General features: G+C 28.1%; 2 protein-coding genes across 2 annotated transcripts in view; one reads left to right on the top strand and one right to left on the bottom strand.

The window, feature by feature from the left end:
• Nucleotides 1-10833, bottom strand: part of LOC127287558 (titin-like) — a 39861-nt gene extending 29028 nt beyond the window's left edge. Inside the window, exons 1-2 of the mRNA XM_051314552.1 lie at nucleotides 10731-10833; nucleotides 1501-1541 (exon numbers count right to left, since the gene is read on the bottom strand). The gene's annotated coding sequence lies outside the window, so the exon portion shown is untranslated. The remainder of the gene's footprint in view (nucleotides 1-1500; nucleotides 1542-10730) is intronic.
• On the top strand, nucleotides 2278-3700 carry LOC127287569 (uncharacterized). The gene is made up of 2 exons (XM_051314571.1): nucleotides 2278-3022; nucleotides 3395-3700. Exon 1 carries the CDS (start codon nucleotides 2625-2627, stop codon nucleotides 3018-3020), a length of 396 nt encoding a protein of 131 aa, XP_051170528.1. The 5' UTR covers nucleotides 2278-2624; the 3' UTR covers nucleotides 3021-3022; nucleotides 3395-3700.
• Nucleotides 10834-17263: the final 6430 nt, after the last annotated feature.

The raw sequence follows: 17263 nt of genomic DNA, 5'->3' as shown, positions 1-17263 counted from the left end.
AACATTCATTTACCCTTTTATCAACTTTTTTTTATCATAATAAGTCGATTAATAGCTTTTTTATACGTTTTTTTACATGTCTACCTAATGTCTACCTAAAGTCCGCTTAGTTAAGTAGACATTACGCAAATCGAATCCGCCAGGGTATTGCTTTTAATAATGCATATAATGCTTCTTCTGTTGGTGCTGTAATCAAAGTCGTTTTTTTCTCCGCACAGCAAAGTTGACAACAATTGTCAGAACTAGCCTCAAAACAATTTCCAGAATTTGTGATATTTTTTCGTGCTTCTTCTATGATTTTATTTCTAATTGCATCAGAGACTCCCTTTCCTAGGGATATTTTGATATTTTTTCGTGCTTCTTCTAGTGCCTTAAATCCTGCTATGGTTTTATTTCTAATTGCATCAGAGACTCCCTTTCCTGGGGCTAATTTAATTGCTGATAATTCATCACCTATTGCTTTCAATAATGCATATAATGCTTCTTCTGTTGGTGCTGTAGTCAAAGTCGATTGTTTCTCCTCACAGCAAAGTTGACAACAATTGTCAGCATCAGAACAATTTCTAGAACTTGTGATATTTTTTCGTGCTTCTTGCTTCGTGCTGTTTCGTGCCTTAGAACAATTGTCAGAACTATCCTCAGAAGAAAGACAGTTACTGTCGCTAGAATTACATGTTTATAATGAGACATTATTGAAAAAAAAATGTTCCAAATTTTTAAAGAACAGCCCTCCCAGCATAATTATTCAGAACAACCATTTAAGTTATCATTTGAATTAACGAGTACTAACGCAACGCTTTAAGGGATTGGTCGCAGTCAGATGAGGGAAAAATGTGTGTTTTTTGGGAATTTTTCTCTAAAAATTTGTGCATAAAAAGTCCACACTTTTATAAAAAAAAAAAAAAACTTTTAAATTTTATTAAAGTATTATTAATAATTAAAAGAAAAACAGCGATTTTGCTGTAAGATGATCTTTTTAAAGGTTTTTGCGGTGACCACTCCTGTTCCTCATCGCGTTATTTGAAATTAAAAAATTAAGATTATTTATTTAGTTTCAACACTGCTTGATCGTAGCTTTTTAAATAATAATACTATTTTTAATAAAATGGAGACCGGTTAAACTCAGATTTCGATAAAAAAAAAAAGTTTTGAATGAAATTAAAAAATCTACGATTGTAAGAAGATTTTGCAAAAAGTTTTAGAATAGACCTAAATTCACTTTACTCAAAAAAAAAGAAAACATTTTGATTTAAAAATTAAAAAATTTTTTTTTAACAAATTATTTCAACAAAAACTTTTATTAGGACCACTCTGAAACATTTTACAAAATGTCAATATTTTTTCAGTGATGAATTTTAAAAAATAAATGGAAATGTATAAAAATAAAAGCAATCCTCTAAAATATAGATTATTATTCGTTATAAGTTCTATAACTAAAAAAACTTTGCCTTATAATTTTCACAAAAAAAATTATTTAATTTGATAATAAACTTTAATTACCAGTCATGTGAGTTACCGATTATCACCTTTAAATTTTGCACCTAAAAATAAAAAACACTGTACAATTAATATTGAGATTGAAAATTTTCAAAAACAAATAAAGATTAAGTTTTTTCAATTTTAACCCTTCGAGGTCACACTTTTATTTTTTCGATCGCGAAGCTCACACTGGGTGGTTGCCACCCGTAGTCAGTATTAAGTGGCTGTAATTTAGAAATGGTTAAATTACAGAAACCAGAAAATTTTTTTGATACATTTCAATGCTTTAAAAATTTGTTTCCATATGTTTTGTAAAAAAAATGTAAAATCTGTGTTATCGAAAAAATTTCATGAATCTTTCAAATTTTCCAAAAAAATATCAAAAGTTGAAAATATCGATGGGTGACAACCACCCAGTGTGACCTCGAAGGGTTAAATAATTATTTTTATACAAATAATAAATTATAATAACAATTATTTTAATACATATTACACTGGAAACTCCCAAGAGTGTACGGCATTAGTCTTAGTCCGCTCTACGGAAAAATGTCCTTGACGTGGAATACGATAAACACTCAGGGCCGTACAATGAACTACCAGTGCTTTTAGCAAAATACATTCTACATATTATTATAAATATTAATACATTTTGTTTTTATAGTAAAGTATTGTAAGTTGTCATTTTATAATTAATATTTTTTTTCAAAAATTTAGTAATTAATAAGCCAATAAAACTGCTTGCAAAGTAACGGTACACTCAAAGCAGACGCTCCTGCTTTCTGTTTTCTGTTTCTGATCCCGCCCATCTCTTCCCTCCTCACTCTTTACCACTTCGCGCTGATAGTTCGTCCGCTCTCGGGAGTTTCCAGTGTATTGCTTTAAGGGGTTACATCTGGTTAGAATTTTTTTTTTTTGCATTTTTTTTATTGACTGAAATTGCGTCAAAACATTCCTAGATTAATAATCAATAACGGCCAAGCATGAAAAGACTTCAGAAATGCTCTAAAAATTGGTTTTTGTAGAGCAACTTTAAGATGTTAAAAGAGCGAATTTCGAGTATATCGTTAACGCACAATCATGTGCGTTGCAATTAAGTGTTTACCGTTGATATTTTGATTTCGTAATTTATTTAAACCTTCTGAATCATGAGTGATAAAGTGTATAGTGGCAAGAAAGGCAATAGGGGCGGATACACTCAAAATCAAAATGAGTCTTTTAACTCAGTCGTATGGGCCATCGCTCCAAAATCGATGTCAAGCGGAAAGAAAATTCTCGATATAGCGACTGATATCTCCACCATCACTTTCAACGAGGGATTATCCGGCTTATTTTCCATCTACGATGCACTAGGCATGACAGTTGGGCGTTTTTTACTCGACTTCTGTATGGAATCGGACGCAAATCGCATTAAGGCCGCTGAACACTCGATTTCAGAAGTCGAGAAAATGGCGAGACGCAGTATTACTTCGTCGAGAAAGGAACAAGAGGACCAAAATTCTAATTTGGAAGGGCAGTTGTATGGTGCTGGGATAGCAGAGTGAAGGTAAAAAATTATTACAGACCATATTATCATGATTTCAAAAAGTTGTAGTGTTCTTAAACTTTAACTGCGATTTTCTAGAAACCACATTTTTGAAATCTGCACGCAGTAGAACTCGAAGAGTTTTTATCCAAATGACTTGAAATTTTAACTGTAACTTCTTAATTAGATTATCTAAAGAAGTACACACGATTTTTACAGTGGATGAAAAAAATTTTTTTTTAGAGATATTTGGATAGCGATTTTTTGGTCAAAAAATCGATTTTTTTTTCAAAGTCTCGCCATTTTTCGAAAAAATTTTATAAAATTATAATCGTGTGTACTTCTCTAGACAAACTCGTCTAGTTTATGAAAAAAAAAATTTTATGCTTGCAGATGATGGTGCAGGAGACTTCTACTGCGTGCAGCGGAGCCATATTTTTAAACATCACTTTATATTTATCTATCGGAAGCCGCCATTTTGTTTAATTTTGTCAATAAACAATTTTTTTAATATACCTGAAGAGTTGCTTAATTGATCTTTATAATATTTGTTTATGTTTATTCAAAAACCTACTCAGAAAAAAAATTTGAAAAAAGCCTATTTTTTAGGCCTCCAACCAGATGTAACCCCTTAAATTCTCACATTACTTATGTGACGATTACTGAAGCAAAGGTGACGCTAATAGGGCATTTACTTTATATATGGAGGAAAATTCCTGAAGTGAACCGATATAAAAAAAAAAGTTTTTGGATCGGGCTAAAATTTTTCCTCAATTTAGTACTATGGGTGAGTACTTCACCCACCAAATATTATTAAGTTTTATCAAAAACTGTAGAGGGGGGAGGGGGTTGTAGTTTTCAGTCAAGCGTCAACATTGAGTTTTTCTAATAATGGTAGCTATTATATACTGAAATGAAAAAAATTTTGACATATATGTTTTCGAAAGGTTTTTTCCTGCTCTTTCGAATGGTTTTAAAATTTTTTGAAAAAATTCAAAATTTGACCCGTTTTTTTGAAAATTAAAAATATTTTTGACTGTATCTCAAAATCGGCATTTTTTTTGAATTTTTTTTTTTTGAAATAAATCTTAAAATATGTACTTTTAGTAAAAAAATTTTGGAAATGTCCTTTTTTTTGTTTTCCAGATATAAATAAATTTATTAACAAAAATTATTAAAAAATGAAATATTTCACAAAGGAATAAGTTTAAGGTAACTCTGAGATTAAAATGGTTAAATTCCGCATCCAATGAGCCCTATATGAAGCATTTTGGATTAATAGATTATAATTAATTAATTAACTAGCAGTCATTGATAATTATTTATTAACAATCTGTTAATTCAAAATACTTCACACATAGCTCATTAGATGCGGAATTTCATAAGCTTTGAAATATTAATCTCAGAGTTACCTTAAACTTATTCCTTTGTGAAATATTTCATTTTTTAATAATTTTTGTTAATAAATTTATTTATATCTGGAAAACAAAAAAAAAGGACATTTCCAAATTTTTTTTACTAAAAGTACATATTTTAAGCTTTATTTCAAAAAAAAAAAAATTCAAAAAAATGCCGATTTTGAGATACAGTCAAAAATATTTTTAATTTTCAAAAAAACGGGTCAAATTTTGAATTTTTTCAAAAATTTTTAAAACCATTTGAAAGAGCAGGAAAAAACCTTTCGAAAACTTATATGTCAAAATTTTTTTCATTTCAGTATATAATAGCTACCATTATTAGAAAAACTCAATGTTGACGCTTGACTGAAAACTACAACCCCCTCCCCCCTCTACAGTTTTTGATAAAACTTAATAATATTTGGTGGGTGAAGTACTCACCCATAGTACTAAATTTAGGAAAAATTTTAGCCCGATCCAAAAACTTTTTTTTTTATATCGGTTCACTTCAGGAATTTTCCCCCATATGTATAATATATTTGTTCAAAAAATATCGTATAAAATTATATAATGTTCATATTTAATCTGAACAATTATTTTATTGATGCAAATTTAATTAACTTACAATTTCAAAATATAAAAAATATCAAATACCATACATTTACCAAAATGTACAATACAATCATCAAAAACTACTCAAATTATAGGAATTAAAAATTTATGCAATTATTAAAAAACCACCATAAAAATGGTTAATATTAACTAATAAATACTTTATTAAATAAACTATTGATTACCATTATTTAATTCCTATATTCAAGATCAGGTTCAAAAAACAGAAATGATTTGATTGATTTTTGAAAATTTTATAACAAATTTACGGGCGTTTTTACTGTAAGTTTCGTGGACTTTTGAGCGACCGTTAAATATTTTTCAATTTAAAAAAAAACATATACAAGTATATGTTTTTCACTTTGGGATAATTGTGGGGATATCAAAGCAACATATTTTTGACTGTTGTCATTTTGGACCGTTCTAGAATATATTTATATATGATACAAAGATTATTAGAAAATAAAAGAAAAATTAATAAAAAAAAATTACAATGTTCACTGGAAATTTATTGGCGCCTGTATGAGAAGAAATCAAAGTAATAAGCAGAATGCCAAACAATATGGAAAATAATTGAAAATTATTCATTTTGTTTGTTATACAATGTCTCGTACTTAAATAGTATTTGTTGTGTTTGCTGTCGGTTTTTAAATGCGAAAATCCTTCTATGTTCTGCAAAAATTTGATAATAACTTTTTAAATAATTTATTTTGTTCTCCAAATTTAAATTTACGGCTAATTTTCCGAATGATATTTCTGTAGAAAAAATTAATTTAACATGCAGATTGAGATACACCTAGTAATTGTGTTGATTTTGATGGGGTTGAATTTATAATCTGAATCGCCCTGTAAAAAAAGTATTGGGAGGTACCGATTTACGCATCGAGAGTATCAACCTGCCAATGCAAGAAGGCAAGAAGGAGTGTATTAAAAGGTATTAATTAGCATTGAAAAGAACAGACAATCGAATGCCTTTAAATGCTAATTAATTCCGTTTCTTTCCGGAATCCTAGTTAATGCCTTCGGTAGGTTATAAGTCTGCCTCGTTTCAATCCTTTTGAATCCATACAAATTTTGTGTAAAATTTAAATGCCATTCAATGCCTCAATAAAGGGGTCATCCATAAAGCATGTGATACATTTTTTCAGAATTTTAACACCCCCCCTCCCCCTTGTGATGCTTTTTCCAATACCGATTAATATGGAGTGTGATATTTTGCTGACCCCCCCCCCCTACCCCCTAAAGTATCACATGCTTTATGGATGACCCCAAAAATTAGAAATTGAATGAAGTCAATGCCATCCAATGCTGTTCGTATTTAATCTCTTTTAATAATTTTTCAAGGAGTGGGCGTCTAACAGAATGATTTCTTATTTTAATCCCTTTCATAAATTTATTTATTTTAATGCCTTCTATAGAAAGAAAGTGCTATTCTACAGTTGAATATTAGAAATTAATTGATTACAAATTAATTTGAATGACCATATTTTTGGTAAAGTGGTTAAAAAGACGAATGCCAAATAATATTTTTTAATAGATTAAATAATTTTAATTACATTTATTGGTTTCTAATTTTATAAATTATCTAAAAATCAATATCTTTTATAATTATAAATGTCATTCAGCAAATACAATTATTATTTAAGAATAATTAATTTTAATTTAATGCCTTTTGATCTCTACTAATACTCTTGTAAGGATTCAAAAGTATTTGAAAGAAAACGGAATTAAAAGGCATTGAAAAATTACAATCCATTTTAATCCCTTCCTTCTTGCCGGGCGGTATTCGTGAAATACCGCATTGGGTGTCACAGTGAATGCGTAAATCCAAGAGTCCCAATGCGGCGAAAATTTGAAGCTTTAAAAAAAACGAAACGACGTACGTTACAAGAATAATAAATAAGTGTAAGTTGTGAAAAATAAAAGGTAAAAAAGTGAAACAATACTAATGGTTTCAATGAAATATGGTGAGATGAAATGTCAAATACGAGTCCAATGCGGCATATGGTGGTTTCAATGCGGTGCAGTGACGTAGATACGTAGAGCGCGCAGCACAGCGGCGCTTTCTTTTTTACCGACAGCGGGTTCTTTGTATGTAGATGATAATTTTGAAAATGAAAATTTTTTAATAACTTTCTTTTTATTTTAAATATTATGAAACAAGAATTTAATATAAAAGTAATAATAAAAAGTAAGTTTTTAGTAAAGAATAAATATCGATATAAAAAAATAATTTAAAATAAAATGTTATAAATTTATAATAAAAAATTAAACTTTAATTTTAATAATATTTTTAATTAATTCAATATTGTTATTGTTTGTAGTTTTTATTACTAATTTAAATGAAAGTTCGTCTTGCCCGTGATAAATATTATTATTAATGTTAATTAATTACTGGAAATTCATATATAATATTTACAATGAATAAATATTAAATTAATTTATCATTTTATATTACTTAATTAAAATATCTTCTCTATTATTAATTAATATTGTTTTTCATTATTTTCAAAATTATCACCTGCATACAAAGAACCCGCTGTCGGTAAAAAAGAAAGCGCCGCTGTGCTGCGCGCTCTACGTACCTACGTCACTGCACCGCATTGAAACCACCATATGCCGCATTGGACTTGTATTTGACATTTCATCTCACCATATTTCATTGAAACCTTTAGTATTGTTTCACTATTTTACCTTTTATTTTTCACAACTTAAACTTATTTATTATTCTTGTAATGTCGTTTCGTTTTTTTTTAAACTCAAAATTTTCGCCGCATTGGGAATCTTGGATTTACGTATTCACCGTGACACCCAATGAGGTATTTCGCTAATACCGCATTGGCAGGTTGACACTTCCAATACTTTTGGGGTTGATAGTAATTAGAATATATTTGAGAATTCTAGTATTTTTATGAAATTTATTAAAACGTTTTAAATATTTTTGTTTTAGAATAAATATCAAGTTTTCCAAATAAAGTTCAGTACGTGATTGTTAAGGTTTGGTAATTAAAGAAGGGATGGTTTTTAAAAAAATATATCAATAGAAAACAAAGTTTTAGAAATGTAGCAAAATAGAAAAGAAAATTAAAAATTATATCTTAAGGGGGTAGTCTGGTGTTTCGATGCCTTTTTGGGAGCTTATTTCAGGATTTTTTTTTATTATAAAATAAAATATAATCACACCAAATCTTCTTACTTCGTTTTATTCTAATCATGAAGTGTTGAAAAAAATTATAATCGATTATTTTTTACTAGATTTTGTTATTTATATTTAATATTAATGTTTATAACAAAAAAATGCTGGCGCAGATGATTTACAAAAATTTATCCGACCGATTGCTCCAATTTTTTTACAGCTTATTCTACACAACCATGGCTCTGGCCCATACTAGAATAAAACATTTTTGTTAATAAATAACAAAATAGCGGACTATATAAGCAAAAAGATTCAAAAATTGTCTCTTTTTTATTGACAAAAAGTTAAAAATAAAAAAAAGTTATCATTAAAATTGCGTAATTCTAGTACGGGCCACAGCCATAAATCCAGCCATACTTGTGTAAAATAAGCTAAAAAAAATTGGAGCAATCGGTCGAACAGATTTTTGTAAATCACCTGCGCCAGCATTTTTTTGATATAAACATTAATATTAAATATAAATAACAATGTCTAGTAAAAAATAATCGATTATAATTTTTTTCAACACTTCAAAAGGAGAATAAAACGATGTAAAAAGATTTGGTGTGATTATATTTTATTTTATAATAAAAATAAATTCTGAAATAAGCTCCTAAAAAAGGCCTAAACACCAGACTACCCCCTTAAAAGAATTTGTTCAAACAGTATGTGAAATGATAGTCTCCCAAAGAAAATATATGACTACGTAAAAAAAATTATTCTTTAATGTAATTAAGCTTTGTAATTAATCTTAGTAGCGAATGTTCCTTCACAGAGGTTCCTGTACAACAAGGGATGCTGTGTAGGATTCTTAACCCCTTCGCTGTGAGGACTAAAATCTTGAATGTGGGCCCAAAATGTTAAGAAATTTTTTAACGACAAAAATTTGTGAAAATGGGTGGACTTAGGTTTTCGGGGTCGCTGATTACGAATCAGAAGTCAGATTTTCAAAATTCAAAATGGCGGATCCAATATGGCGGACGAAAAAATAAAAAATCAACCGAATTTGCTTAAAACTTGTTACTCGGGGGTTTTTGGGGTCGCTGATTACGAATCAAAAGTCAGATTTTCAACATTCAAAATGGCAGATCCAATATGGCGGACGTCGTTTTTAAGAAATTAATTAATTCGATTCAAAATTGCTACTCGGGGGGTTTTCGGGGTCGCTGATTACGAATCAAAAGTCAGATTTTCAAAATTCAAAATGGCGGATCCAATATGGCGGAAGACATTTTGAAAATCAACTGCAATTTGATTGAAACTTGTTACTCGGGGGTTTTCGGGGTCGCTGGTCGTTATATTGGACCCACTATTTTGAAATTTTTAAAATTGGTTTTAGAATCCTAATTAGGAACCTTAAAAATCCAAGGATACTTTATTTTTTATCTATTCTACATGAGTTTCGTTACGAAATTTTAATCACCCCTTTCCCAATTTTTCGCCCACCATATTAAATCCGACATTTTCAATTTTCCAATTTTTAATCGAATTCGTAATCAGCGACCCCGAAAACCCCCGAGTAACAAGTTTCAATCAAATTGCAGTTGATTTTCAAAATGTCTTCCGCCATATTGGATCCGCCATTTTGAATTTTGAAAAACTGACATCGAATTCGTAATCAGCGACCCCGAAAACCTCCGAGTAACAAGTTTCAATCAAATTGCAGTTGATTTTCAAAATGTCTTCCGCCATAATGGATCCGCCATTTTGAATTTTGAAAATCTGAATGCAGATTTGTAATCAGCAACACCAAAAACCCATAAGTGATAAGTTTCAAGCCAATTGGGTTAATTTCCTAAAATTTTTGAAAAATAGTCCGCCATATTGAATCAGCCATTTTGAATTTTGGAAATCTGAATCCAGATTCGTAATCAGCAACCCCAAAAACCCCTAAGTGATAAGTTTCAAGCCAATTGGGTTAATTTCCTAAAATTTTTGAAAAATAGTCCGCCATATTGGATCCGCCATTTTGAATTTTGAAAATATAACGTAGGATTTGTAATCAGCAATGTCAAAAACACTTTGATTTCATTTTTTGTGAAATTAGTTTCAAGAAAACGATGGATGTCACTGAGATTATAATTATTAAAAATAGCCTTCAAAACTGTCAACTCTTTGGCAGCCATATTGGATTTTGGTTTTCGAATTTTCAAAATTTGACCCCAAATTCGGTTTCAGCGTTCAAAATACCCTAGAAAACGTATATTCAGTGCCTATCTGCATGCTTTTTAATATATTTTTTTCATTGTTTTGTAAGTACGTGTATACACGTACCTCACAGTCTGAGCCCTTTTTCGAATGTACGTCTATAGACGTACCATCACAGTCAAGGGGTTAACAGCTCAGGGAACCTTTAAGGATCCTATGTAGGAACCTCTAGGGATCCTTTAAGGATCCTGTACAGGAATTTTTAGCTGGGATGGACAAATTTTAGTAGAATATACAATTATATCTTTTTCACAATTCAAGATGACCCAATTTATAAGTGTGCCGATATTAATTATATTGAAAATACAAGCGAATGATAAGTTATTTTTATAGTTACCTTCTGCCTTATTCTTCTTTAGACTTCCGTAGTTTCACTTTGCCTTTAATATAAATTTCGACCATTTATATACTGCTCACAGCAAGTATATATAACACAGTAAAATAATAAAAAAAACCGCTATCAAGTTAAAATATAAATTTTTGTGTTCATTTCATGTACACTTTGCTTCTGCATGGTGATATGGATTCTATTGAATAGATGCAGTATATTAAAAATTTAGATTAAAATTTAATAACTAAGCTGCATCAAAAGTCACGTTTTTACATATGTAAAAAATATAATATAATGTTCATGTCTTATAATTACTGCTATTTTATCTAAAATAAAAATATAAATTTTTATTTAGACAATTTAAATACTGCTGACCATAATGCAATATTTTCTTTTATTTTATCATTTGAAATTAAATTTTTATTATTTTTTATCAACTTACAAACATTAAAAAGTCACGTTTTTAGAAAATTTTTTTGACAATTTATATACTGTTGATAACACTTTAGTAAAAATGTATGCCTGGACCCATCCTTGGATCATGCGTGGCAGCCCTAAATATTTCGTGAGAGTCCCTGCACAGATCACCTATAAGTAATGACTAATTTAGTAGTATATATCTTTTTTTATTATAAGGTACTAATTAGAAACCTGATGAAATTCGTATAGTTTTCTTGAGATAATCCGCCAGTGTCTTATTAATCTTAACAAAACTAGTTTTAAAAACATTACAATCTAAGATAAAGTAGTAATTTTTTTCAAAAAAAAAAATTTTAGTCCAATTTTCTGAAAATAATATTTTTGTGCAAAAGATAATTTAAAATGCTGGTTCAGACACAGTAATTCTGTTGATTTTGATTCTGATGTGGTTGAATTTAATCGAGATGTATTTTTGAAGATTTCTAGTGTCGATGGAGCCCTTAAAAATTGTTTTAGTTCATTTGCGTCTTACAATTACTGCTATTTTATCTAAATGTTTATTAAAGGGTGATCGGCAAGGATTGATTTTGATTCTTTTGGGGTTGATAGTAATTTGAATATATTTTAGGAGAGTTCTAGTATTTATGAAATTTATTAAAACGTTTTAAGTCTGTTTGTTTAAGAATAACTATCAAGTTGTCGAAATAAAGTCTAGTACGTGATTGTCAAGCTTTGGTGATAAAAGAAGAGATGTTTTTTAAAAATATATCAATATAGGAAAAAATTTCAGAAATGTATGATTTTTGATGACTTCACCCCCACAGCACCGAAACTTTTCTGAAAATTTAGTAAATATTTACTTGCAATATTTGGAATATTTAATTGCAAAGTTTAGTGAAAATTGTGTAAAGATTTAAATGTCCCGATTAAATAAATGTTCAGAAAGGTTTTCGGATAAACATTTATTCAAGTCGGACATTTATATCTTTACATAACTTTCAATAAACATTGCAAGTAAATATTTACTAAATTTTCAGAAAAGTTTCGGTGCTGTGGGGGCAAGAATCGTTCAAACATGTTAATTAAAGAATTAAATTTTTTTTTTAATTTTCTAGATAATTTCTTTGAAATTTGTTTGAATAAACATTTGATCATTTTGGGAATTTTAAAATTAACCAATAAAATTTTTCTGGGTGATTTCTGATAAGATAATTTTAAAATTATCGACCAAAAATTTTCTAACGGAAGTTAATTCGAACATATAGGTAGTTTTGTAAAATATTAATATATATAAGAAAATTATAAATTTTACTATTACAAAACTTTGTTTTTAAAAATACGACTAAGCTGAAGTACGCAACGTTGAGATCTCCGCAACGTTTATGATAAACGCACTGTAAAAAGAAAGTACTAAAATAGTACCGATTTTAGGTATCAAAATAGAACCAAATGACAATTTAGTACCTACAGTTGGTATTAAATTAATACCTTTCGTTTTACAGTGCGATTTTTAAAGAAATAATTTTTTAAAATGAAAAATTCTATAATTTTTGTCTTAAAAAATATTTTTGAAGCAAAAAATTATATAATTTTTTATTTTAAAAAATTATTTTTTTAAAAATCGTTTATAGAGAATAGATAGAATAGAAAGATAGAGATAGAGATAGAAAGATTTGTAAATAAAAAGTACAAAAGCCAACAATACCAATCAAGAGAAATAAAATATTTTTAATGTAAAATGCATGCCATTAAGATATATTTTTCTTTTATTTTTCTATTCGCATGAATTTTACATAAAAATAATATTTAAAAATTTCCCTCAAAATTTTATTAGTTTCTTAAAATTTTGATTTATTGTTCTTTTCAAATAAACATATTTTTTCAACACAAAGTTTTTAAGAAGTAAAAAGTTTTTTTGTAAACAAACTCATTTTTAGCTTTAAATTATTCTTAAAACCCAATTTATTTAACACGCAGAGATAATATAGTGTCAAAATGACACCAGAAAAATTTTTCGCCTAGGTCTCTTAAAATTGGTCTTTCAAAACCTAAATTGCAATTTCTTTTTACATTTTTTCAATGTGAAATAATAATAATTTTAAATGTGGAAAAACTGTATTGAATTTAATAGATTAGATCTTTAACTAAAATTCAGTTACAGAATTGAGTCGAAGAATTAAGTGGAAAGGGAAATAGCAACTGTTCTGCTGAGTGGGGTCCGCTTGACCCCACATGACCATTACGTTATATGATAATCTTGTTTTTAAAACTATTTGTGTCCTTTGATTTTTTTCAAAAAAACTATTTCCTTTTACAAAAATTTTAAGCCTAGTCCGATCGTGGGGAAATAATTTTTTCAATATTTTCGGAATTTTTTAAAATTTTCGAAATTTAGAATTTTTTACAAAAATTTTCGATTTTGTTTTATACTACGTATTTTTATGTATTTTAATGCACTGATTAGAAAAATCATAGTGACAATACACAAAAATTTGCTTCTTATGGTGAAAACCATAAAAAAGTCCTAAAAGTTTTGGTTTTTTTCGTTTATTGGATAAAATATGCAAAATTTTCAAAAAATGCATAAGATATAACAAAATGTATTTCAATAAAATCTACAACTTTTGTTTAAAAGTTTTTTTTTAATTTTGCATAATTCTGCTTAATAAATGAAGAAAACCAAAAATTTTAGGACATTTTGTTATGGTTTTCACCATGAAAATCAAATTTTTGGATATTGTCACTATGATTTTCGTAATCAGCGCATCAATATGCATAAAAGTACATAGTATAAAACAAAACCGGAGATATATAAAAAAAAATTCAAAATTTCAAAAATTTTTAAAAAATCCAAAAGTATTGAAAATATTGTTTTCCCACGAAAAAAAACTTTTAAAATTGATGCATTTTTAAGGAAGTTATGAGCATTCAAAAATAAAAAATCATTAAAATTCTCCAATATTTTGAAAAACTCATATCTCGTAAACGGTTTTATGTAAAAATTTGATAAAATCATGAATCTCTTTTTTGGAGGGTACAAAACGGTAAAAAAAATTTGAGACAAATCGAAGAGGTCAAAGTCGACGATATGTTAGTTTCGCATGGAACGCCTCATATCCCAGTGGGCAAAAAACCATGTTCGTTCCAAAAACATACTTAAAACGTTTTTAGAACGTTTCAGGTCAGCCAAAAAATGTTCTAGAAGATTATTTGAACATCCACGGTGGTTAAAATGTTTTAGAACATTTTTTGGTTGACATGAAACGTTCTAAAAACACTTTTTTAGAACGAACATGGTTTTTTGACCATTGGGATATATTGTATAATATTATATTATACGATTTTATTAATTTTTCTTGAAAACTACCCTAAAATTTTAATTTACCTCCCTCAATTACACCCCTATTTGTACCCACCCACCCCCAATAGGTGAAGTAAGCACACTGGTTTCACTTTTAATAATTTCTAATTGTGAATAATATTTTTTTAAAACAGGATAAAGGAATCTTATGCTGAAAAGTATATATATTTAATGATTATCTTGCGTTCCTAGAGTGCATCTTACGAGATGTATAAATAAGTGACATTTGAGAAAGTACACTTACATATACCAACTCACAATCTCGGGCCTGAAGCTGAAGAGCAAATGCAACAAGTCTTCCTTCCCTTGCTATTGAAATAAGAATGTCAAATTTCAACATTCACCTAATGAATCTTTCATGCCTTTAGAATTGTTTCGGCCGATTATTATAAGTATTTATTCAGAAAATGTCAATATACAGATTTTACGAATAACGAATAATTATATATATTAATAATCTACAAATTTTGTTTTACTGCAATAATTGGACGCGTATTTTTTGAAAAAAGTTTTCAAAGTAAAAGTTCATTTTACAAAAAAGTTTTCTACTTGCTCATATGTCAAGAAGAAACTGCCTTTTGAGACTTTTATAAAAATTATAATTAGTTTTATGCCGCCAAATTAGTTTATGAATTACAGTCTCAAATCCTAACAACATTTACTCTTTACTTTAATCATATATATGAATGTAGGCAGTGAAATGTACACACAACAGAACTCTCGACCTCTCAGCGAGTTTATACTCTCTCATCGATGAGTATCAGTTGGAGATACACGAACTATCTGTCCGTCGCATCCTGGTATCGACATGAAAAACAAATCATATTCATAATCCAAGGCAAAAGATTTTTAATCGAATAATAAGTATACATAAAAAATAAGGAGTGAACAAAGTTGTTTTTTCTTCTCTCCTTTTATATAAATAGGTCCTACGCATGAGCCAAGAACTCAAGGAGAAAGATTATTTTTTATCGAATATCTCGTAAAAGTGAATAGACTGCAAAGAGTCTCTATTTATCTAACTATAGAGTTTGAATTGAACTATAGTGTACATTCAGCAGTGTTTGTACTATCACTATTTGAGGACGTGAACTAGCGAGTGAGCGAGAGAATCTGCCGAGGCCTCTATGGCGTAATTGGTAACGCATCCCATGTGTAATTTTTACACTTTCAATTAGAAAATCTTATCAAACAGCAATAGCTACACCACATAATTGACTGCTCGCTTTTCATTCAATAATTTATATCTACAATTATCGAATATCTCAATTATTTCAAAATAAACTATCATCAAATTTAATTAATGCGCATTGAAATACATTTTTAATCTATATATATTTATTTTAAGAAATAAAAGTGTTTTTAATTGGCGTTGCAGTAAGCCATATAATACACTTAACTTGCATAATAATTGCTATCAAATTTAGATGGCCCGACATCTAAATAAAATATCTCGAAATCAAACACTAAAAATATTACTTTTTAATTAAGGAAGTCTTGTGTTATGGATGTAAATGTCAAGTTGTAAAAGTCACTATTCTTTATCACATTCTCATCATATGAAAATGTATTATTTAAATTCAGAACTGAATTTTTAAGTATATCTGATACGACTTACAAAAGATTTCTTGATGTAACTAGGTGAATATATTTAAAATTTTAATATTCAACTTTGTTATTTTCGTCGATTTATTAGCATATATAATGGGAAATTTTATTTTTTTTCTATATATATATATATATACCTAAGTACTTCTTTTCGGCGTAGTTTTTAGTATTAGTTTTGTATTATTATTGTTAATTTTTTAGAAATACGGCAATATATTGAAAATAATAAAAGACGAGTTTTTACATTGTACATTTTATATTTATATTGAGCCGATACAGTTAAAAAAAATTACTTGCAAATTATTTTTTTAAACTATTTGATAGACTTCTACTTGGATCATGCACTTTTAATATTGTATTTGGCTCTCAGACAATTTTTTTAAAACTTTGCAGTTTTGTAGATTATGATCCCCTGAACAAAAAATGTAAATGGCAAAATTAAAAATAATCAAGTTTTCAAGTAATTAATCTTTCAGCTGAAAAATAATTTTAAAAAAAAGTTTATTTTAGTTTAAAATTTTTTTTTAAATCAATAAAATTGAATTGAAACTCGTTACTTCGGGGGTTTTTGGGATCGCTGATTACGAATTTAAAATCAGATTTAAAAAATTTTAAATGGCGGATGCAATATTTTTTATAATTGTCCTCCATATTGCATCCGCCATTTTGAATTTTTAAAATCTAACATCGGATTCGTGATCAGAGACCCCAAAAACCTCTAGATATTGATTTGCATGAAAATCTAATAATTTTTTTTAAAAACTTGTCCACCATTTTGAAGATTGAAAATTAAATAATAAAATTCAATTAAATAAAAATCCGATGTTGGTTTACGTTAAAAATTTATATCAAAAACTTTATATAAATAATAATTAAATTAAATAAAAGTGAGTTAACGTTGAGAGTAGAAAATTTTATTTTGTAATAATATTCTGCTTCTTTATTTGAAATTTTGTAAATGAATATTTCAACCTTCTTATTATGTATATTTTATTAAAGTTTCTGCAACTTCTTGGAACATTAATCAAAAATTCAATATTCATAAATTCTTTATAAATCTATGTAAGTATTTAGTAAATAATTATTTTGTACTCAAAATTAAAATTAAAGCCAAATAATATTATAATTTATCAAAGAAAAACCTATTGAC

The sequence above is a fragment of the Leptopilina boulardi genome, unplaced genomic scaffold (genome assembly GCF_019393585.1).
Source record: "Leptopilina boulardi isolate dan_hultmark-lab unplaced genomic scaffold, ZJU_Lbou_2.1 LbouV2_371, whole genome shotgun sequence".
In the NCBI taxonomy this organism is placed as follows: domain Eukaryota; kingdom Metazoa; phylum Arthropoda; class Insecta; order Hymenoptera; family Figitidae; genus Leptopilina; species Leptopilina boulardi.
Note: the sequence above shows the minus strand (reverse complement) of the source record. Positions and strands in the feature narration are given on the sequence as shown.